The sequence below is a fragment of the Eulemur rufifrons genome, chromosome 11, assembly GCF_041146395.1.
Source record: "Eulemur rufifrons isolate Redbay chromosome 11, OSU_ERuf_1, whole genome shotgun sequence".
Taxonomy (NCBI): Eukaryota; Metazoa; Chordata; class Mammalia; order Primates; family Lemuridae; genus Eulemur; species Eulemur rufifrons.
This window is the reverse complement of record NC_090993.1, coordinates 7,488,841-7,513,900: the sequence shown is the minus strand read 5'-3', so window position 1 is coordinate 7,513,900 and position 25,060 is coordinate 7,488,841. Positions and strand designations below refer to the sequence as shown.

General features: G+C 44.9%; 1 protein-coding gene across 3 annotated transcripts in view; it reads right to left on the bottom strand.

The window, feature by feature from the left end:
- Window positions 1-25,060, bottom strand: part of DISC1 (DISC1 scaffold protein) — a 207,996-nt gene that overhangs the window by 1,488 nt on the left and 181,448 nt on the right. For 2 of the 3 annotated variants that reach the window (XM_069484684.1, XM_069484686.1), the window contains 2 exons: window positions 23,460-23,736; window positions 9,067-9,184 (listed from right to left, as the gene is read on the bottom strand). In XM_069484684.1, coding sequence (XP_069340785.1) covers window positions 9,067-9,184; window positions 23,460-23,736 — 395 coding nt within the window. The remainder of the gene's footprint in view (window positions 1-9,066; window positions 9,185-23,459; window positions 23,737-25,060) is intronic. The other variant, XM_069484685.1, reaches the window with a different exon arrangement.

Below are 25,060 nucleotides of genomic sequence, written 5' to 3'. Positions count from 1 at the left end.
GCACTGCCATCTAATTGCAGTGTCAAGTTCTTCCAAATTGTAGGAATTAAATATTAATACGAATCTTACACTTCTTCTTTTAAGAACGATTGCAGTTTCTGTAAGGCCTGAGGTATTAACTCTCTCAAGGAAGGTTTCAGAAAGGAAGAGAGTCAGCTCTTAGATGAAACAGATGGCCGACCGGGGATGCTCAATGGTACAAGGTTAGTGTGACTGTCATTCCCGCTAAGCCCCAAGCTGGGCTGAGGCAACTGTCAGATCTAAGTCCTCTGACAGCAGAAAGAGCAGAATTCAAGAAATCCAGGATTTGGAGTCACCATAAGGACAGAGAAACACACCGGACTGGGCTGAGAGGCAGGAATTATGCTCCTTGTTCACCATTAACCAGCCTTGTCGCCTGTGCAAACCACTCTGAACCTCAGTGTTCTCAGGAAATGATGACTTCGAAACCCCTCCAGGCTTTAGCCTGCTGTCCTCTGTTATCATGCTCCCAGGTACCAGGAAGGCAACTCAAGATTTGAAAACATGCAGGGAGCTTGCCTTCTCTACGGTGGTTGGCTCCTTTTTCCTTAAACTGCTGGATTCTAAATTTCCTAACCTGTAAAGTTGTTTCACCCATAGAGAATACAAATCTCAAAGAACTTGACAAATAGAATTTGGAATAGATAAAGCTGTCATTCACTTAAGAGAATGGATTCTCTTCTGGGTGTTCAAGCAGGGGAACGTTTCACTAGCAGGGGTTGTTCTGCTCATGCGTTGCCAGGTCCCTCTGCCCTTTCCCTGTGTACGGAGCGGTCAGAACAACACGAAGGTCAACACCAGGTGGGAGACGGGTTTAACAAGCAAACTAATTCAACCTCATCTAACAGGGACCACGGGGAAAAGCAGACATATATTGACTCCATTTAGGGTGAAATCATCCCATGAGGTCAGACCACTCTAATATTAGTAGGCCAGCTACGGAGGGAACAGAGGGGACAGAGAGCTTTGGGAAAGGTAGCTTGCAGAGATCTGAATGCTCACAGGCCACCTACGCTACAGTGTTGTTTTTTCTATGTGCAATGTCAACACAGTGTCAAGAGAAAGAGATACCTTAGGTCATGACCGCAGAAAGCTTTCCCTTTCTTTTTTGGAAATGGAATTCCAGAGGATCCTGGGAATTATGCAAATGAACCTCTCCTAAGCAGAAATGCTGAATCACCCTGAAAAACTTCTGGCAGTTTTTCATCCTCTGAAGCTTTACCAGACTGCGTCATTTGTATAATTCACCCATATTTACTATGACGTTTCCCTCCTTGCACTTGATCTTGAGGGGAATGAAGGCTGGCTGGAGGTGGTGTAAGGGAGGAAAGAATCCAATATTTTCCTTTTTTCCCCCTTTTTTAAGAGGTTTTGTTTGCTTCCATTTTTTTTTTTTTTTTTTTTTGGACGGCTCTGCTAACCTTTAGTGCAAACACATATGACTTTATATAAGCAAAAGTATAAGTGGTCCCAGACTGAATACCAAGCTGGAGTTTAATCACAATGTTCTGCTACGTTTATAAAGACCAAGCACAGGGTTTAAGTAGTTTATGAATCCTGACAAACTCCTGAGATTTAATTACCTCTGATACACAACCTGGGACTACACGCCGTTATTTGTAATATGGTAAATGATGACAAAGGTTTTTAGAGAGAGAAATGGAACCAAAATGTGATGCTTCTTAAAAAACCTCATAATCTGGCATTGGCAGCACAAACTGAAAAAGTTAAAAAAAAAAAAAAAGGTGGAAGCGAGAGAGAGGCTATAAAAGATGAAGTTATGTAATGAAATTAACACATCAGTCCCTCCTAAAACAATCTCCACTAACACACAGAAGAGTCAGAAAACTGGGATTTGAGCATACAACTCCCCAGCTATGGGAAGCTGGGAAAATCATTCAATGCTTAATTGCCCCACTTGTGAAATACAGAATCTCGTACCTTCTTCGAAGGGTTAGAGTTCAATGAAATACATTTTTCTTGTGAGAGTATAGTGCTTTTTGTGAGGTGCCATGAGATTTAAGGTTTATTTCTCAATGTAACAGACGTAACAAACACCTTAGGCTCTGTCTGACATCAGAAATGCTGGAAACCTCCTTTAATGAGCCTATGGGGGTAACAATCATTAAAATAATTAAAATCCTGTTTTTATTTACAAAATAGTTCTCTTTAACCAACCTGCGTGTCTGATTCCTTACTAAATGTGAGCTCCAAAACATTTTGGAGGTACTGAAACGAAAGTGTCTGGGATAAAATGCAGAGTGGGGGGAAAAAAGGCAAGTTGCAGTACGATTGGGATGATCCTAATTTTGCAAACGAAGACCATAGAGATAAGCCATTCGCAGCTAGAAAAAAGGATTTAGGAGCACAGAGTAGCGGCCCCCAGGTAATGGCAGTGGGAGAGAAATGCAGCTTTTCTAGTAATATTTTCCATATATCTGAGATAGTCACAAAGGATGTGCATCACTTTCTCATTTAAATCAATATGTTTCTAAGAGAAGCCACTTGACACATTTCTCCATTGAGCAGGGGGAGAAATGGAAGTGCAGATAGAGATTCTCATACTTTCTGTCAGTCATTCAAATATTCAAGTGTTTCCTGAGCTCCTACCGTGTGTTAAGAGATGTTATGAACATGGCAGTATAGGACTGAACCAAAGTTCCTACCATGATGGCGTTTAGGTACCTCTGAGTGCAGCAGAAAATAAGCACACGCAGGCATGTGGACAGTCTGTCCGGCAGGGCTAAGTGTTCAAAGTGGGACAGGGACCATGGGAGGACTTGGAGCAGAGGGGTAGTGTCATCAATATGACTGCTGTGCTCAGAATGGGCTGAAGGGGGTAGGATCAGAAGCACAGAAAGACCGACTAGGAGGCTACTTCAATCTTTCAGGAGAGTAACAATCATGGCTGGGACAGGGCAGTGGCAGTGGAGGTGACAGAGGGCACCAGACACTGAATGTCTTTCAAGGATACAGCCAACAGTGTACGACCATAGACCGGATGCGGAATATGAGAAGATGGAAAAGGCATCAAGAATAACTCCCTGATTTTTGATCTGAGCAAAGAACTAGAAAAACAGCCTGCAGTTTATTGAGAAGCAGAAAATTGGGAACGAGTGGCTTGAGTTTCTTTTGGGGAGTGGGGGCATGGGCAGAGGATTGCATTTTGAACATGGTAAGTTGGAGAAACCTATTACCCAAGAGGATATGGTGAATAGGAAATGGACATGAGTCTGACATTCATACTGGACCAAATATTTGAAAAAATACTTTCACAACATTTTCTCCGTTGACTTACAGAAAAACAAACTATCCCATTTGATAGATCTGACCAAGATCTTGAGGTTAAGTAGTGAGTAGAGCTAGAAGCAGATTATCTGACTGCTAATCCAAAAAGCTCATAGTTGAAGCCCATGGACATATTTGACCTTGATTTTTGTCAAAGGGCAGAATAAAGTATTAATAAAACTCTAGTATTGGAGTTTTAGGTACCTGGAATAGAGGTGCTCACTCCATCTAAGTGTAAGAATAGGTCTCAAAGGAGCTGAATAATTCTTATAATGCTTGTGTCTTAGGAACCTGAGTGGCTAAATCTCTGTTCCCTTGTAGCGGATATGCCACCAGGTCTCTGTGGTATCTAAGAAAGTCAGCAGATTAGTTATAATAATGTCACAGGGATTGACATCCTAACATCTTTAAAACACCTTTGGAACCCAAGGCTATTCTTTACCACCTTGGGATAAACTACCCACATATTAGACCAGTGCACAACCTGTTAAAATGTCTGTGTTTGCAATCAGTGAAGGAGTGAGACTAGCATGACACATGCCCCCAGGAATACAGTGGTAAGGCCACGTTGTCATTCAGGGAAGCCGTTTGCAAAAGATCCAGGAACTTTTTCAATGGGGTCTTTTGTTTTTATACAAAAACAATTGAGTGTTTTACTCTCAATCCAAGTGATCATTTTGATGGCTTAGTCCAAAGTCGGAGTTCAGGTCATCTGATCTAATTTGGTCAATAGAGAAACAGTAGTACAAGAAGAGCACTCCAAATCTGAAAATCTGAAATGCAAAATGCTCCAAAATCTGAAACTTTTTCAGCACTGACATGATGCTCAAAAAATAAATAAATAAATAAATTGCTCATTAGAGCATTTTAGATTTGGGATTTGGGGATTTGATATGGAAGGATAATGCAAATAGTCCATAGTCTGGAAAAATCTGAAATCCAAAATATTTCTGGTCCCAAGCATTCTGAATGAGGGATACTCAACCTGCACATCCTTTGGAACTGCTTCTCATTGGCCACATTATTTCTTCTCACAGGCATTGTAAGAAGTGACTCTGAGGCCACTACAGCCTGTCGTACTGGAGAATTTATCTTCATGGAAAAGCCAGAGGTGAAGGTCACAGTCTTTTAAGAGCAAAGATGAAAACCTCGCCTACACACAAGACCTGGTTCAAAGGATTTGATGCTTGCATGGGGGAACTTCTGTGTTGCCCACTTCGTGCTAAGACCACGTTACGCTCAGCCAGCAGCAGGACAGCCCCGTGTCTGCATCCCCTCCCTGCACCGTGGGGCTCCAACTCTCCCTTTTCCCTCTGCAAAACCCAAGTGGAAGCCAAAGGAAAGACCCGCAGCCACCATACCTGCGTCCACCCAGCTTGCACGAGGCTGAGAGCACCAACTTCTTAGCACTCCTGATTTTCTTATTTATAAAATACGTTGGTGGAGCTTCACAACCCTCATGGCCCCTTTTCCAGCTTCTCAACTCTAGACGCTGAAAACATTTCCAAGAAATGCCGAGCAATCTCTCCAAACTTCTATTACGTTTGTCTGTTCAAGCTATGGATTTGAAGGTTGAAGCAAAAGGGGCCTTACAGAGCTGTGGAGTTCGTGTACGCACGAGCCTGGATGTGTTTAGAGTATCTGCACGCCATCAAGCACCACCAAAACTAATCAATTGGGCACCACGCATTCCAAATAAACAGACAGGACGGAATTCCACACGGGCTTCCCGGACATGGATGTAAACACAAGCGCAAATGGGATCAGTGTGGGCCCATCTCATACGACTCAGAGGCAGGCGGAACTGCTCTGGGGGCTTTGAAATATGCCCAAACTGTGCAAATCCCAGGTGCACTTTTTTTCCTTTGAAAGCATATTGTGGATGTTGAAGGAGAACAAGAAAACGAGAAAATCCACCTAACCTGGAAGGTTTTGGGTTAAAGCACTCTGAACGTGGAGGAGCCATTACACACACTCAGAATGTTTTTCAAAACGTAACTGCTAACTAGGGCCCCAAATGACTGTGACATAGTATTGCAGATCCAGACTAATGCTCCCGGAAATCCCGGCTTGCCTGGCTGTGAAGTCACACCTCCTGTCCTCTCCTTAGACACACGGCGAGAGCCACCTCTCTGCCACCAGCTCTCCTAGTTAACGGTGCACTGTTTTCAGACACCCACCACTGCAGTAACTGACAGGTTTGGGTTGTCACTGGGTCATGTTCCATGTAACTGAGTGAGCCCGTCAGGATGACGGAGGGCACAGGCTGCTTTCTCCTCCTCTCTGGATTTGTCAATCCCGTGTCTTCTTCGTAAAAGTAGGGGACGCCCAGCAGGCTGCCCAAAACTTGAATAGTAAGTCAGGATGCCATGAGGACCTGTTTGGAAACTCAATCCCACCACCCATCCCTAGCCCCTGTGGATGCCACACGGCAGTGTTTACGCACACACATGGCTTAGGCAAAGGCTCAGAGTCCCTCCACGTGGGGAAAGAACATCCATCACAGCATCCAGGGTTGAATCTTCCAGACGTGGATGTCCAGCGTGGGCTTACGTCAATCATATTCCAGAATGGACTTAGACTAATCAGCTGCCGTCTACCTCATTTGCACAGTGGGCTCCGGTAGCATCTCAGTGGAATCACACAAAATATTGCACCCACTGTGCAATTCTTCCGTTTAGTGGATGGCAAACTGCTTCTATTAACCATACTCAGCATTGCATCTTTGATCAGAAATGGAAATACAAACCAGTCAGAGTTTGGCTGGTGGATTCTGGTAGCCTCTTTGAATCTCTAGATAAGTTCTAAGTTGAAACAACAGCTTTTGTTTGTGCAGGGAAGCCTCCATCAGAGCTTTGTAAACATGCCTTTCTATCTCAGGGCGGAATGTTCCACTCAAATCTAAGTGCCGCTTTGTATGAGTTCAAAGACACCTTCTGTGTATTTATTCTCAATCAGAGACACAGAACAAAGTCTGGGCTTCAGAGAAAAGTCTGGGTTGAAACGCGGATGGTGGTGTAGATTTTACTGGAGGGATGGAGAGAGCTCATGTAGGTAACTAAACCGGCGCTTCCCTGGTTGGACATTTCCCCAGGATGTCTTCTTCTATTGCAGCAAGGATCAGCAAAAGTCTCAAAAACATAACTTCACTAAAACACTTACATTATAGCTTAAAATTTTAAAGTAACTGTAGGCTCCATGGACCAGACCTGTCCGTTTACTTACAGGCACAGCTGCCTCCTGACAGGCCAAGGAAGACCAAGGGGTTGTGTCTGGAAAGTTCTGCCACTCATCAGAAAGGACCTGGGGCCGGCCAAGCAACTCCAGCCTCGGTTTTCTCAACTGTCAAGTAGGGATAATAGTCCCTGACTATTTATAGAAGTTTTATTAGAATTTAATGACTGTTTATATAAGCTGTGGCGGGGTTACTGATGGATTCCTTAAAGCATTTATTGCAGAATAGCTGAATAGACCTACCGTGAAACTTCCTAGGTATAAATGGGATGTTGTTTGAACTGGTGACAAAGATACGAAGAACTGTGAGACAGAAGGACTCGGACAACATAGGTTTCTACCTAAAACCAAGCACTTTCTACACATAAGGACTGTGACTTAAACATACACCATGAATACAGTAATAGCCTCATTTGACAGCCATGAAAGCCTCAGAGGTATGTATTACTGTCCCGATGTTACCGATGAGGACCCTGATGCTCAAAGAGGCTTTATCACTTGTCTGTGATCCCACTGCTACGGGATCTGGTTTGCAAAAACTAAAAGGGTCTTATTTAAACACAGCGGGCCCTTCCCAGCTCTAGTAAGACAAAGACTCAAGTCCCTAAAATCAAACTAACGATTTAAAAAATTTCAAAGCAAGAGACCAACAAACACAGACCCTGACTGCAGCTGCCGAGCTCATAACTGCTACCTGAACCCACATACGCCCGAGGTACGTCCCACTCAGGAACCACCCCACCTGCTGGGCCAGGGGACAGGCCCTCCTCCTGGTGCCGTGGCTGTCTGCAGAGGGTTGCTCTTCTGTACCCCGCCACTTGCCGGTTTGCCCCTTAGAAGTGCTCAAATCTGTGTCACCCCATGAACACAGAATAGACAAAAATGCCATCCTTCTTCTACTGCTTCTTAGGGAAACTTTCTAGTAATAGCTTAAGTACTAGTTTTGCAAGAGGCAGGAAATGATGAAGAACAGAATGTCTGCTTTGAAAAATCTACCTTGAGCAATGTGAAAATCATCGCTGATTAAGTTGAAGAAATTTCCTCTAAGTTTAATAAGCGAGGTCCAAGATTTAAAGTTATAACAGGGAAGGAAACACAGCATTAATATATCATTATTAAGTCATGGATTTGGGCCAGGCGCGGTGGCTCACGCCTGTAATCCTAGCACTCTGGGAGGCCGAGGTGGGCGGATTGTTTGAGCTCAGGAGTTCGAGACCAGCCTGAGCAAGAGCGAGACCCCATCTCTACTAAAAATAGAAAGAAATTATATGGACAGCTAAAAATATATATAGAAAAAATTAGCCGGGCATGGTGGTGCATGCCTGTAGTCCCAGCTACTCGGGAGGCTGAGACAGGAGGATCGCTTGAGCTCAGGAGTTTGAGGTTGCTGTGAGCTAGGCTAACGCCACGGCACTCACTCTAGCCTGGGCAACAGAGTGAGACTCTGTCTCAAAAAAAAAAATATTAAAAAAAAAAAAAAAAGTCATGGATTTGAATACTTGCGATTAAGATGAATCTTTGACCATTTAAAGCTACTTTAAACACACACACACACACACGACATAAAGGATGGTAAGAACCAGCATTCTGCAAAGTAGGACAGCAATGAGAAGCAAAGGCCAAAATAGCTACATTTCCCACAAACACGTCTAATGAAAGGCTTACTGCTGAATAGAAAGAATGAATGGACAGAGAAGTGTTTTTCGCTAGAGAAGTGACAGCTTGTGATTAAATACAAAGATACAGAAAGGGACGCATGTCCCTTCATTGCTCAGCACACCCATCTGTCCGCTCTCAGAGAACTAACCGGTGACAAACTGGATGCACCCACAGACCAACACGGAATGGAGCGGTTCATGGGGATGCACACCAAAGTTGCTATGTTCTGGCGCCATCTTGCTCACTGGCAGCTGGTTTTGATGACGGTGTTTGCAGGTGTGACACCACAATATTGAATCCAGTGCAAGAAAATCCTATTATTAGAAATCATAAAGGACTAGATTGAACTCAACCATGTGCACATGGTTAGAAACTGCAAAGGAATGACCAAAGTCCTGTTAATTTTGATATGCTACTACCTATTACCAGGCAGAACTGTTAGATAAAGAAATTTGAAGATGTATTTGGGTCTCATGCTGTTACAAAAGCTTGCAGAAAACTGCACTAGTCAAATGTTTTCTTTCACCAGGACCACACAGAGCTGGGTTACACCCACTGAAAACCACACCGTGCTTTAGCTTCATTGTGTGCGTGTCAGAACTTCGTGGCTAATTTTTGGTGGTTGTGTTTAATAATCAAAAATACTGAATTGCTTGCCAAAAGCTAGAGATTAACCATTGCATACTTGATAATCTCAGGGATCGAGGTGTGCTGTGCTATAAATAACGGCAGCATATGTATTTGTTTCCATCTGCTTGAGGCATGGAAAAACTGCGTGGGTTTTTTTTTTTTTTTTTTTTTTTTAAAGACTCTCTTTTACAAAATAACCTCACAGCTGCTTGATCTGCAAGAGGAAAAGGATATGAATGAGATCTTCATCATGACTACGGATCGCTGTGTGAAGCTGATCTTCCAAGCGCATTAACTTCTTGCCTATGGCTTCACATTTTTCTCCAAGTTCTGCAGAAAGGACATAAGATTCCTGGCCAGAGAAAAAAGAAAAAGATCACTTGTACGCTGTAGTCACTTTTAGGGCCACGAACACAGACAGTACACAAAGGGAAGATTTCCTGAACGAGCATCCCAGCTACTGCACCTCAGTCGGAATCGTCCCAGACCCTTTGTCTTCTTCTAATAGAGGCCGTTCTGGAGAAGACATGAACCGATTTCAAGTTACTACTGAATGCTGAGCTGCGTCTACACAGCTCCACAGGTCACTTCCCGTATCCGGTCATTTCAAGGTGCTGTTTCTAGTATACCAGCTCCTGATGTGGATTTACCAAAGGGGAAGATTGACTCTCTCCACTGCATCTGTGGGCAAACCCACAATTTCATATGAATCCTAGTAAAAGGGAAGAGGGCATCCCAGGAGCAACAGGGCCGACCTGTAAGAACAAAGGGATATTCCCTTAAAGGCACAGGGATTTAATAGGGCACTAAACAGTGTTGTGGCCACAGTCCCAGAAGGCTACAATATTAACGAGACTTTAAATGCCATGAGGTGTGTACTGTCTATATACCTGCTGTCGCCACCACCATGCACGGAGTGTACGCCCGTGATGACGAGAGCAGGGTGATGATGTCTTGCTCACTGCTGGGTCTGAAGCTCCTGGCAGTGTCTGGCACGTGGCAGACACAGAGTAGTATTTGGTTTGATGAAAGAACAGTTGAGTCTTTGAGCTCCCTTCTCTAATGATTCCCCTTCCTACTTACACCTTGCACATGAGCCAGAAAAGAGCCCTCTTTATGTCACTTTCCTGCACAAAACCAAGAGCAGAGTCCAGACTCTGCCCTTGTATGACCTGACACTGTTCAACCGTATCCTTCTAGTCTTCCAGATGCCACCTGACCTTCGTCGGCTGGACTGACCCCGTCGCCTCCCTGCTCTTGCACCTGTGCATTCTCCTGCATTCTTCTTTGAAACCTGCCGTCCCGGCAAGGCCCCCAGATAATAATTCCACCTTGTGGTGCAGATATTCTGATACGTGCTATGTCCTCTCAAGTGAGTATAAACTCCCTGTGGGCAGGGATCATGGCTTAGTCATTCAACCCAAGGCCCCCACGGGAATCCCAGGCATATAGAAGGTCACGGACTTGTGAACAAACAAGGTCAAGAAAATGAGAGTGGAAAATAAGGACTCTTAGAATAAAGGGGGGCAAAGCAAGAAATGAGCTCAGAATTAAGACTTAACCAAAGTAAAGGCAGTATTTTCCCAGCCTATTATGAAAAGCTTAGAAGGTAGACTAAAGAGAATTTTGCAAAAGGGAAAGAATTAAGATATGTATTCAGATTATACTGCAAGGTTACTATGAAAGCTATAATTAATACCCAAGGATAGCCACAAAATGCCCAGGTGTGGTAATATTTCCTGTTAAAAAGTCCTTGGAGATCACGTGTTATATAACATTATAATCAGAGCCCATGAATGACAACTAAATCCTGGTAACGCAACTTGGCATTTGCTATATTAGCTCCAGAATGGTTTAAAGTTTATATACCAAACGGTCAACTATATTAGAATAAAACAGGGTTAATGGGAATTATAAATAACTATCATAAATATTAGAGAAGTCCAGTTTACTGCAAGTAAACATATATACAAAAGAAAAGAAATCTAGTGAAAATAACACAATTTTGAGGACATATGGACACAATTAAACGAGCTTTAATGTGAAGCATGCATGAAGTTTGCTCACAATTGACCATAACAGTGATAAGAAGAAAGCAAATACATAAAAATCACAGATACCCGTATTTCACTGATCCTAAAAGTAGCACCATTATCATTCAAAGGTGTGGAATTAGGGGTAGACAGATTGCATTGTCCATTGTCTACACTTAAGACAATGGGCAGTGAAATACACGATAGTCATGCATGAAACAAGTGAGACACTAAGAAGAAGAACAGGGCCGGGCGCGGTGGCTCACGCCTGTAATCCTAGCACTCTGGGAGGCCGAGGTGGGCGGATCGTTTGAGCTCAGGAGTTCGAGACCAGCCTGAGCAAGAGCGAGACCCCATCTCTACTAAAAATAGAAAGAAATTATATGGACAGCTAAAAAATATATATAGAAAAAATTAGCCGGGCATGGTGGTGCATGCCTGTAGTCCCAGCTACTCGGGAGGCTGAGACAGGAGGATCGCTTGAGCCCAGGAGTTTGAGGTTGCTGTGAGCTAGGCTGACGCCACGGCACTCACTCTAGCCTGGGCAACAGAGTGAGACTCTGTCTCAAAAAAAAAAAAAAAAAAGAAAAGAAAAAGAACAGGAGAAAACATGATTGACAGTAGTGAAACCACAAGTCATACATGAAGGAGAAAAACACAGTATTAGTGGGAAACGGTACATGGCTGAGAACACACTTAAACAGAAAAAACACGTAGACTCAGAACAGGAAACACAGGAATTTAAAACACTCAAACAAGATCAAATAACTCAATCTTCATCTTAAGGCTACAGCAAATATGAAATCAAAGCTAAATAAAATAAATTTAAAATATAGCTTTACATTCCACCCCTCAACATATAATCCCTGTCTGTTTTCCTTTTAAAACGATGTGCGGATTGATGGTGACGGTGTACATTTTGGAGAGCAATTTCAGACCATGTCACAAGCACTTTAAATTGTTCATATCTTATGTCTCAATAATCCCACTTCCTGGAATCTATCAGAAAGAAATAATTTATATATTTAAATTGAAATAATTTGTATTAAGCCTTTGTAATAAGCATGGAAAAATGCCAGTCACATATGATTATATATATCAAATAGAAATACAAGATTTTATTTATGCAAAGAAAATGGCATTAAAAGTATGAGAAAGAGGAAATAACTATCCAGCAATAACGGGAATGGGTAAACTAAGGTCTGGTACACCAGGTTTGTAACATTTAGTCAAGAGAACCATTTTTAATGTAAGAATGTTCGATATGAGAAAATAAATAGGCAGAGCATTAAAAAATTTACAATTATTTTGAGGAACCGTATTATTGGAAATTTTTATTTTCTTTTCTATACTTTCCTGAATTTTCCACATCTCTAAAATATAAATTAAGAAAAAAATTACCAAAAACACTAATTCAAACCATAATGAAAAAGTACGGAAGAAATTCACCTGAATTTTTTTTTTTTTTTTTAAAGATTAAAAGGACACAAAGTGGCATAAAAGAAGCTCAGAAAGCTCAAGGCACCATGTCTAGTAACAGAAGATCCAACTGCCATTCTCTTGCGGAGCTGCTCTTCCGAAAAACAAGTTTCCTACAAAAACCACTCCCTGTCGGCCTGACAGATTCTGATCCTGAAGACCCAGGTGAGTATTACTGGAGGGATTTATTGCTTTATTATAATACTGTCATTTAGAATCTTGGTAATACAAGTAATTTAGACCTCAACTAAAGAACTGACAGCTGATAAGAGGCAGATTAGCATATTGCTGTCAATCTGATGAAAAATTCTGCTCTGTCCGAAGAAATCCTGTCTGTCCACAGAGGGCAGGGCCAGGGGTACCAGCTGTACAAAGTCCCTGAGGCCCTGCCTGTTATCCCTTAAATCAGGGGCCAGGCAGAACGTTTCGTCCATTTCTACGCTGTGCCCAGCGATGGCAGAGCGTTTGTGTGGCTTCAGCAACACGCACTCACATCACATTGCCTCTCCACCGTCCAGAGACAGAGCTGATCACTTCTGCCCTTGAACCTGGATGGCCCTGGAGGCTTCTTCAATGAATAGAACACAGCGGAGGTGACACTGCCCGATTTGCAGAGCCAGGTCATACCAAGCGACATGTCTTCTCAAATCACTCACCCTGGAACCCGGCCTGCATGCTGTGAGCAGCCCAATCTCCAAGGACAGGCTGTGTGAGGTGTCTGGCTGAGAGCCCCGGCTCAGGCTCCCCGTGAACAGCCTTAGGGGATCCCTGCTCCCATCTTTGAGTCATTCGGCTGGACGTAGCGGAGCAGAGACATCCTCCCCACTGCGCCCTCCCAATGCCCATCCTACAGATCCATGAATCTCATAAACAGTTATTTTACATCACTAAGTTTGGCGTGATCTGTATGCAGCCACAGTAGCTGACACAGTGGGCTACACGGGTTATTCCCGACAGAGGACCCGGCGTGGATGAACAGGACTGTTGTAAAATGTGTCAGAAAGAGCATCCTCACTGTCCCGACCTAGGGAGTGGTTGCCACGACTGACTAGACCTCTGAGGCTCACTGAAGTGCCAATGCCCAGACTGGGCTCAGGGAGGGGAGCTCCTAGCCATGCTTGCAACTATGGCCAGCAGGCCGGGGAGTGCAGAAAAACACTACAATGAGCAGCCACTGCCGCTGCTCGCTGGTCCCCGGTCCCCAGATCCCTGGCTCCTGATTCAATGTACAAGTTATGAAACAGGGCAGGGACATATCCTGGGGGAGGAGTATGTGTGGATATAAACTAAGCATAGTCAAAATTTAAAATCTCCTAGAAAATTCCTCAGAAAGACATAGCACGGTGACTCCAACATATTTGATTACAGTAAGACCCACAGAGCCTCGCTTTCTTCTGGCTTTGGGAGAAATGGCTCTTTCTTTAGCAGACACTCGGCACAACAAGGTGCTCACATCCTGAGAGGCAGAAAGATAAAAGATGAAGGGATTCCTGTCTCCAGGGCTCTCACACTGGCTTTGGGGCACACCCACTGCCTAGAGGGAAGGACATAACTGCTGCCATATTTTAGTGGCCATGTCCTCCTGGTACATGAGCATCTCTACGTTCCAGTCTCTGCAGGAAGCGTCGAGCACGCCACGCGACCTCCGGTTTCTCTATTGATTTGAGAGCCTTGCTCCAGTGTGCTCTCTCAAGCCAGTGGGATCTCAAAGCCCCCCACTGGCTTGAAAGAACACGCTGGAGCGAGGCTCTCAAATCGAGAGACCACAAGCATTTACAAAGGGGTGCCGTAGCCAGGGGTAGTGAAAACATCACCAGCCTTCCCTGAGGGTCTTCACGCCTAGAAGCAGAGAGCGCTGGAGCTGGCAGGGGTCTTAGGAACCATCTAGTCCAATTCCTTCTTTCACATGCAAGAAAAGAGGCTCAAAGAGTCACGTGACTTGGGCAAAGTGTTGATGGAAAGTAATCAGAGACGCAAACAGCACCTGAAGACACAGCGACTCTCCCGGTCCACCCTCAGAACTCTGCAAAGTCACCCCCAACTCCTGGAGGGCTCAGCCTCTCTAACAGGGACTGGTCCCCCCAGAACTCAGACGCCTACTGATAGGAGGTGGCAATGATGACAACCACGACGACCTGGGGTGCAGGGTGAGCTCAGGACCAGCCACCCATCCACACACATGTCCAGAAGACACCAGGCTGGAGGAGGAGGAAAGCAGGTGGGCACTCGGGAAAGGTGGCAAGAGTTTCTTCTCTCCGAATAGGAATCCGAGTCTCTGGTCTCACCTTCTTCATTCCTCCATGGCTTCCAAATGAATGTACCCTGAACCATGTCCATTAGCTCTTCACACACTGGGCTCCTGGCCGTGGGCAATTGGTAACTTTTGCAACCATTTTTACTTTTAAATTAAAATGTGGCAAAAAAGAAAAGAAAAGGAAAGAAAACCCGCATGACTGATTCCCGACAATTAAAAATACCACCCACTACAAAGTCGCTGGGATTCCCAGCTGAAATGGAGTTTGGCAGGATTTGCAATTCCGAATGGATAATTTAAAATACAGGGTTGTTTGGCATTTCAACGTGTCTTTGAAAACTCTCTAGCAATTTGTCCTGTCAGGCAGTCTTTTCAACAATTCAAATTATTATTATTTTTTTTCCTTCCTGAACACCCATCCCATCCTTAGCCCTGGGAATAACTGTTTTCCCTGTGGGTCAGAATGAAAAGTCGTTGTAAGAGATAAGCGGGCTGACGGCTGAGTTCTTCCGCTTGGCCAACACCCCTCTCTCTTCAAAGCCCTGCAGACCCCACTTCTTCCAGGACAATTTCAATCCTGAGTCCCCCACCCCACCCGCCTCTGGGTGGAGAAGGTTCTTCCCTGTGTATATAACTGCCTGTCCCCCCCACTCGACGACAACAGCCTGGTGTCCTGCCGCCTCTGTAGCTCCAGCGACTGACACCTGCCTGGCTCCTAAAAGGTGCTCGGTAAATATTTGTTAAAGCAATGAAAGCAGACTCTTGGATCTCACCAGGTCTTGAGGAAGCCACACTGTTTCTCAGACTGCATTATCCAAGACATCCTCTCACCAGGGTGTGGACAGCCAGGCGGCATCACCCACCAGCAATCAGAACCCTTCTGGATGCTGAACACGTGTCTTTGCCTCAGCGCAGCCAAGAACAGCCTCGTCTGTGACAGTGCCCCTGCCGCCAGGGCAGCCGTGGGGTCCTGCCTGCCCGCCACGGTACTGCCACACACATGTGTCTTTTATTGGCCTCAGAAAGAGCCTACGATCTTCCCTGCTGTCCCTCCACGCGGGTATGATTCGGTAGCGCCGACTCGGCCAGGCAGTATTGCAAATATAATTTGCTTAACTCACCTCATGATCCAAACCTGTAGGCCTGAATGGCTGGACAGAAACGTTCAGCTGTGTTGAATTAGCGCTGATGTCAAATTTCTGTCCTGCTCACCCAACTCAGAGAGTGTGATTTAAAACAGAAAATAGGATTTCCCCTGTTGGGCAGGATTTTCCCATTAAAGCGACTTTCTGAAAACATTTATCTATAAAAGTATACACTGTGATCCAAAAATGCATTCAGCTGCTAGTCTAAGTAGATGTCTAAACCACACGCCCCGGTGAACACACAGTCACAAGTGCCACGGCCAGGGTCTCCAAGGACTTTTTTACTTAAGTTAAATTTCCCATAAATAAGACTAAGTCTCCGCCTGTGACATTTGGAAAATATCAGCACTTTTCTTAAAACCAGAGCTCATATTCCAAGGGTAGGGACTATATTATGTAATAACAATGATTGTTTTGATAAGAGCAAGTATCTGGAAACAATAGCCCATCAGGCTGTATCTAGTGATGAGGAAATCACATTTATTATTTCTACTCTGGATAGAAAATGCACGTGGAATAGGAAACTGTTGAAGGTAAATTGCTGGGTAGGCGGTTCTGCTGCGCTGCCAGCTCTGCTTAGGAGAGTCTTCCACACCAAACAGCACGTAGGTTTTCAGAAACGTTATTCATCAGTGGATGGATCTGCCGCAAATTTGAGCAGACGGGCTACACGTTGGGTTAAGTCACTGGATCAAGATGATTCAAACAATTGATTTCTTAAAATGCTGTCAAAAGTCGTTCTGAAGGGAGAGACAGTAGGAGGTCTGCAAAAGTGTCCACCAATAGAACAAGAAAAATCTCGTAACTGGAGTAAGAAGTCCTGCTATGGTTTTAAGATTAATCTGAGAAAACCAACGGGTAACTTAGGTTTATATTCCATGCGGGAAATGCATTGTGCGGGATGCTGTGCTGTAAAATCATGAATTACTTCCACACTTGCCAGGGGTCTGTGCTGCAGGGGAAGGATCGGTACCGCTAGCGTGAGCCTTCATCTTGGAGCGCACGCTCTCTGCTCTAGCTCAGCTGACTGCCCCAGGTCCCTGTTTCTCCCGGCCATGTAGTAAGGCATCAGCAGTAGGTGCCTATCCACAAACATATTGAATTCCTGCAGTGAAAGTCAGAGGCTACACAATAAAGAAAGGACAGGTGACAGAGCAGTCCCATCTTCCTTGTAGCTATCAAGCCATCTGTGTTTACAGATTTCCAAGCCATAGCGATCTCTAAGTTTTTAAAAAGTTAAAAAATAAAAAACCATACACTGCGCACATACATACTTACAAGCCAAAAACGCAGCTTAAACCTCACGATGTCTGTTATGTTAAAGCCTCATTCCCTCTTCTCCAGCTTGAGGTAAACCAGATGTGACTCCGCCATCCGTGAGCTTCGCCGACGCATTAAAGCATTTGCTTGGTTCCGTATTAAAATCACAGCCTCACATATGTTCCTTTGGGCTGTTTCCCAAAATATTTGCTTGGCAAGTACCTTTCAGAAATGCTATACGGTTTTCTCTTTCTTTTTAAACTATTGTCGACATAAAGAATATTTACCCCAGACAAACGCCTTCTGTCTCACAAAGAGTATCTTTCACATCTATTTGAAGTAGATTTTATAGTACGTATTCATCTGTCCACATAGACGCTGGGTTCTGCAGTCACCGTGTACGTGCCAGTAAGCAGGGAGGCACCAATCAGGACACGGGGCGCATCTTTATTACTCTTCATAATACAAGTATTCATTCAGATATCCAAGTGCATGGTTACACCCTGAGTAAGCGGATATCCCTTTTAAAAGCATCCAGATGTCGTAAGTGGTAAGGAAAGCATCTGAAATATTTAGACCTCTTTAGCTCAGAGCAAGCAATGAATTGTCTTCAAGTGCCTGCATGCTTGTTTCAAAAAAGGCTTGGAGAAACAAGCTCTGAATAAAGCTAATTAACAGAACCAAACAGATTGATAAAAACAGAAACTGCCCGATACTTGGTATGTGTTCGTTGGCCTGTGATTTCTGATGTACAGGAAGGACAATCTTCTAAAAGCTGTATTTCATATTACAAGATCACTCAGGAGGGTTTGGATGGCTTTTCTTTTAGCACACTGAGCTTGAGCATCAGTCGAACAAAACCAACACCCCTTAGAACTTTATAGAAAAAAAATTTGTTTATAGATGAGATTCATGTCATCAGCTACTACCTAAACAATCTCCATTTAACAGAAGGATTCACATTCTGGGGATAGTAACATCAAACCCCAAGACCTTTTTGTACAAGAAAATAAAAATGGGCAGCAGTTGGAGATTCCTTTTCAGGGAACATGCTCTCTGAGGTGCCTGTTGCTAAGAAATACCGAACTGCAAAGAGTAAGGAGGGACTGTAAGAAAAGAATCAAATGCCAAAGTTCATCCCTGCTCATTTCATATTAAAAAAAAAAAAATCGAACTTGTAAGTGTCTTTTGTGAACTGTGCAACCATGAGACTGAGATAATTCCTGTTTTTAAATGCCAGTGTTTAAACCTGGTTCTAGATGTTAGCCCTTCCAAGCAAGAGCATGCTTCCCACTCTGCACAGTGTCAGGCACCTGCAGCTCCCTGCAAAGAGATGGGGATACTCGGGTTGGTGACATCTCCTGTTTGCGTCACAAGGTGCTGTGACGCATCCCTCAGACTAAGAAGAAGAGCAAAGGACTACTCTTCTTTCTCACGCTGCCACTCGAGCTTGCTGGCCTTGGGCTCCTCATTGTGTCCCCAAAATGAGATCTGCTCTGCCTTAAGCAATAGCTCCAATTACATAAATGGGGGGGGGGGCGGGGGTGGCCAATGGCGGGCAAAGAAAAAATAGCAACGTCGACAGAACGGAAAGGCAGCACGTTACTCCCTGGGGAAGGGGGCGCAGTGAGCCTTGGGCAGAGGTGAGATAGTCCCAGGCAGGAGTTGCACAGAACTCCAGTCCAGGACCCCTGACTTCAGCTGCCCTGGCCCCCAAGAGGTGGGGAAATCAGACGCAGCCCGGATATGATGATGACGGGGCAGAGTGTTCCTTCATTTTCCAGAAACGGGAAACCCGGATTAAAAGTCTCTCAGCCACGCTGAGGACACGGCTGCGCATTCATTGCGCAGAGCCTTGCGCCCTACAGATGCCAGCCAGGTGGTGACCACCCTGCCATCCATCCCTCAGTCCTCCGCAGCCGACCACAAGGAGTTTCCAAGGTGAAAGCGGTCTCCAGGAGCCCCGAGGGTGTCTTCCTCAGAAGTGCAGAGCTATTTTTAATTAGTGGAAGAAGTGGCGCAGTGAGGCCCCGGAGCACGGAGGCGGTTCCACAATGTTCCAAAAGGAGGGAAAGCGGCAGATCAGAGGATCCACTGCCTTCCCTCGGGCAGGTGAAGGGAGCTGACAAGCTGATGACATTAATTAACTGAGAGAACCAGCGGGAGCCAGCTCACGGACTGCAGAAGCAGCTCCTCTCTTAGGGACCGAGCCTGTCCCACAGCTCTGCTCCCTCGACCAAACCCGGTGACCAAGGCCAGGCCAGGGCAGGGCCCTGGATGGCCAGGGCGCTTCCGTTCCTGGTGCTCCAGGTGTGTCTGTTTCTAAAGCTATTAACATTTCTGCCAGTTGTGTTTAAAATCCTAATCATATAATTTAATTAAATACTACGTAAAGCAATGAAATATTAGTGTGGAAAGAAAATGCTTGTCTCCATAAAAGAACAAGTTGAAAACGTTGCAGAGACTCAGTAGTGGTTAAGAGTGGGCGGACTTGGCAAGTGTTCTCTAAATTTCCCGTCCTCCTTAAAGATACCAAAACTAGAAATTGTAGGTGATGCATGACAGGTCAGGTTTACACAACAAGAGCCATGCCAAAAGCCACTCAGTAGACCACAGACACACACACACACACACACACACACACACAAAATCCTTGGTCCTGTATCAAATGATTAGCAAATGAATGTGTATATTTTCAGTTAAAAAAAAAAACGTTTAAAATGCACATGTATCATTTTCTATGATTCTCTGCCTTTTCTGACTTTTTAATTAACTCTCCAATCACCAATCCTGATTGCATCCTGACTTCTGCTGCTCTACTCTTGGGTGAGGCATCCAGGTCTGCAGTACTCTGAAATGCAGTGGAGGTAGAACTTTTCTTCACGCCCCAGTTCTTTGCTTTCTCCAGAAGGATGTTACACCAGCTAATAGGTATGTGGTCATCTGTCCCTTGTCATCGCATAAACTTGGAGGTGGGAGAGACATCAAGAGATCGTGTAGTTTGGGACATGCTCCTCAGAGAGCCAAAGTGAGTTTCCAGCTATCCCAGAGCCAGTAAGCGACAGAGAAAAGAAAGAATCAGATCTGCACCTGCCAGGATGGAAGAGGAAGCACTTTTGTCCGTGAGAGATTTTCCTAGAATTAGGAATCAGTTTAAGATGAGGAGGACACATGTCTTCATCATGGAGCCCCTTTTCCAGCTTTCTTTTCACGTGACATTGAGTAAAAAGGAATGGAGATGCCTGTGTTGGGGCTTAGAACATGGTACCCCAAAGTGTGGCACTTTGGCTGGCAGAGCACTTTGAACTCAAGGAGACTGGGAGGCCTTGGGTGCAAGGTCTCTCTGGTCTTCTCTGGCCCTCCTGTCTCCCAACCCCAGATGCAAGCCGTAGAAACCAGAATTCCTCTTCCCCACGCTGGCTTCATAGAAACCAGGACTCTTCTCCCCACAAAGCAAGCCATAAAACCTGGAAAGGTCACTCTCTCCCTTCTCCCTGGGAGACCCTCATTCCTTCATCCCTGCCCCCTACCCAGGAGGAAGGAATTGCTACATGGAGAGTCCAAGAAGAATCAGAACAGACAGGCCTTGCTGGTCCTCCCCTCCCCCGCCCCGTCTATTACCGTTAGATCATCCTCTTTTGTCCAATCTGTTTCTTCATAGCTACTGATTCTTCATGAAACCCAAAACAAAAATTCACAATTTTCCCTAGGTCTTGGGCTCTTCGTTTCTGAAGGCTCTCGTGTCATATAAAACTTTGATTAAATAAATCTATTATGCTTTTCTCTTATTAACTTATCTTTTGTTATAGGAGAGTCAGGCTGCGACCCTTACGATGGGTGAGCAAAGGTATCACACCTTTTTGCCCCTAAACCTACAATGAGTTTGGGAGACGTAAATCCGAACAAATGGAGCTGCACTGTTGGGTTGTGTCTCATTGCTAATTCCTATCATAAACACTGCCTGGGATGACGCGACATTGCCTCTTTGGTGGCAGTGACTGGCTCAGAAAGGAAGCAGCAGCCGGGCTGAGAAGTCAGGGGGGAGTGACACTCCCCAGAGAGCTCCGCAGGAGGCCAGCACATCATGTAGAAACAGAAAGCACCTCAGCAGAACAGGTCGCAGACAGGAAAGAGAAAAATGCGCAGGTAAAATGGGCAGAACAGCCAGTCTGAAAGAAAGAGCGCCTTCCCAGCCGAGGAAGCCTGGCTCACCGAGTTCCCCAGCTCCTGTCTGGCCCCCGTGCAATTTCTGTGACATCTGTGAAACCGGGCCAACAACAGCTGATTGTTTCCAGAGTCCTTGGAAAGGCTCGGAGAAGAGCTGCAATGAAACCGAAAAAGAAAAGGGCTCTTGCAATTCGAGGAAGTGCATGCTAATGCTGGCCTTGAGCCCTGGTGCCGACTTCCTCTGCAACAAAACCCAGAGCAAATTACTTTGCCTTAATGGGCCCGGCTGTAAAATGGGGAAATGGCGCTCACGACCTGGCAGGAATCATAAACACAGGGAAGGGTTTAATAAATGACAAAGCGCTTATGAGAACCAAGTACCACCAGAATGCACGGGCCCGCATCGGCCAGATGAGCACAGCAAAGGCTTTGAAAACCCATCTCCCTGTGGACGTCTATAAGAAGTCAGCAATTTTTCCTGGAAGATTTGGGTCAAAAAGAAATTGACTGCCTTCAGGGCATCGTGCTTCAATAGAGAAACCAGCCCAGGATGGCCACCGCCCAGCGGGGAGCTCCAAAGCTAAACCAGCCCAGAGCTGCAAAGCAAATAGACATTTTAGCCACGGGATAAATGCACAAGTACCCGGATGGCAATGGCTTCCTGAAAACACAGGCAGGAAAACAATGACACCTTCCTGATGAGACCCTTCGTTACCATTTCTCTGCTTGCAGCCGTCTAAAATTCTGGGCTGCAGGACAAGCAGGATTTTCCCTTTGTTGAATCTTTCTCTTTTGGGGATACAGAAGACTTCTATCACATCCCTCTCAAATTCCTTTCGATGGGCAAGGGAAAGATACTATTTTTCCTCCCCTACAAGAGGGAGGGAGGAAGGGAGGAAATTCCTGGTTGACACTTGCTCTGCTGAATCAGTCCTGACCTCCAGCAGAGTCAATGACCCGGAGGACACCATCACACAGCTGGCCTGGCTGCCGCTGGCCCCACCCCAAGCTTCTCCGCGTAGCTCACTTTGGAGAGCCAGCTCGACCTTCAGAGACTTGTCCTCACAGCCTGTGGTTCCATCCACCCTGGGCTCCTATTCCCTTGCTTAGGCTGCTCTTCCCTCCACACTGGAATATTCTTCCAAGCCATCCACCTGCAGCAGGAGGTAGGTTTTCAACGCCTCCGTCTACCCAGGGCACTGGGAGCCAGGCTTTCCTGTCTGACCTGGGTTAACAAAGGCGTTCAGAGGTTGGTAGCTCAGGGTAGAGCCTCTGTATTGGGCCAGCAGGGATTCAGAGTGGTAATGGCTGCTTTCTTATAATGTCATTCAATTCAAATATAGGGTCAAAGATCAGTTTTTTAAGCAGTCCAGAAGGCAGTGACTGACCACACAAGTGTCTGCTCTGCAAAGACCATGGTCCTGCAGACAGGACACGAGCCACGGGGCCAGCCTGGGGGGCGGGCAGCACTCTCCCCACCCACCTGCAGTGAGTCCTGGCACAGGTAACGTCTAATATCAACCATGAAACCTGAAGGCCAAGTGGCACGTTCTTCCAGGCGCCGCACACTTTTCTTTCCTTTTCACACTCAGAATGCTGGAGAACCTGGCCAGGCAGAGAGCTCTGAAGCCTCAGGGCACGGAACAGAAATGGGGGGAAATTCCTAGGGCCTTTCACTGAAAGGACTTCAGCTGGGGTGGGAGGGGAATGCGGGAAGGGGGAGGGAAAGGGAGAGTTACATAAAACTACATCTTAATTTGTAATACATATATCTCCGGCTAAGTATTCCTTGTTGTTTTTACAGAAAGAGTACATTATAAACTAATTCATTATGATCTGGTTTCAGTAAAAACAATTAAGGGGATATATGCATATATTTGAATGTTGCATTCTAATACATAATATTGTAATATATAGATTCTAAATATATAATTAAATATATATGATATATAATATATAGTATATACAATAACTATTTGTTATATATATGACATATGTAATGTATGCTATATTAGATTGTATATTCTAACTCTAGCCATTAAATTAGAATGAGACTAGAACTAAATACGCTAAAGGTTTTTTGGGGGTTTTTTTTGCTCTTGTATATTTTAAACTTCTACAAACATTCTACAGTATCTTGTACTCTTATTCAAGAGTTATTAAAACTTTACAGAGTTAGTATGGTTTGATGGGAAGCCCTCCCGGTATTCACTGCCCCCATTTGGAACGTGGTCCCAAAGCACCCCAAAAAGCAGAGCTCAGCGGGCTGTGGGGAAAGGACAGACAGACCTCCTTCTGCTCTCCTGCAGCACCATGCGCAGAGGGGATCCGGGGAGCCTTCCATTCTTCGAAAGCCTGCAAAGGGGTCTTCCTCTCGTCTTCGGAGTGGGGCCTGTGGTGGACGGCTGCAGTGTCTGCACAGACGGCCCCCTCTGCGTCCTCCATCTGCCTCTCGTCTTCCACAGACGGGCTGCCCCTGGCTTCCTGGAGTTGCAGACTCTGGATAAGCAACCGACAAGCTTCCAAGTCAGCTTCCCACACTTTTCCAAGCAGAGGACACGTGCAGCTAAGACACAGCGGGGGCAGAACAAGGCATAAAAATGAACTCAGTGATGCTTCATCATGCCAAGTCAATAGCTTGTCCACCTGGCTAAAAGTCAGCTAGTCATCTTATACTTAACGACTTGATTTCACATAGTGATGGATTATTTCAATCAGAGGATTCAGAGGGGCCAAGTTTGTATACCATTAAGTCACTATGAAATGTGTTGGTCCTTCTTAGCTATCTGGTCTACAGGGCCATCCAAAATCCTGTATATGTTTTCAGACTCACTGGCCCAATATAGCACAGCCTCTGCCCATGTCTGTGTTTCAGCCCTACTAGCTTTCCTTGAGTCCTCACACCTTCCCAACTCTCCCTGGCTAAGCACATACTTTTGCATGTGCCTGCACCGTCTCCCCCCATCATCTCCCACCAACACACACCGTCCCCCCCCCCCAGGCCTCCAACTGGCTAAATCATATCATCCTTAGATCTTAGCTTCAATAATATTTTCTTGGGGGAAACCTTCCCTGCCTCCCAACTAGAAATTTATGATAGGTTTCTTTGCACCCTGTACTTTTCCTTCAAAGTATTTACCACAATTCTAATTATTTATGTGATTATTGATTCTTTTCTTTGAGGGTAGGGCTTATGTCTATCTTGTTCTCTACTCTGTGGCTAGAACATAACATGGACCATGAACTCAAATTCCTAGAATGCCCAGCATGTAATGTAAATGAGTGGAGCAGAACAGGGATGATATAAACCATAACATCTGACGGTCAGCCTCAGTGGCAGCAGGGAGGACACATCCTTTATAGGGAGTACATCATGAGCTCATCAGCTCAGGCCAACTAAAGCTTTGAGGAATATAGACTCAATATTGACAAAAATTTGACTTTTCATAGAAAGCCCAAATCTGGAATTTTCAATGAAAATATATATTTTTCACACATCCATCCCACTTCATGCTAGATATTTCCTACAGATCTATCTTCCATTTAATAATCCTTCCTTCTACTGTATCTAATCTGCTATTCAATCCATCCATCTAGTTTATTTTTGATTTGATTTTCCATTATATATTCCACTTCTCTATTGAAATTCTCTACCATGACCTCTATTTTCTTGAACATATTAATCATCATCATTTTCAAGCCCATGTCTATGAATGATTAAATTAGAAGAAAAAAGAAAGAATGAGACAGAAGCAATATTAGAAGACATATAAGCTAAGAACATTCACAAATTGGCAAAGGACATCAAACAACACATTTAGGAAGCACTACAGCTCAAAGCAGGAAAAGATCAAAGAAAATACACACTGAGGCTCATCATAAGGAAACTG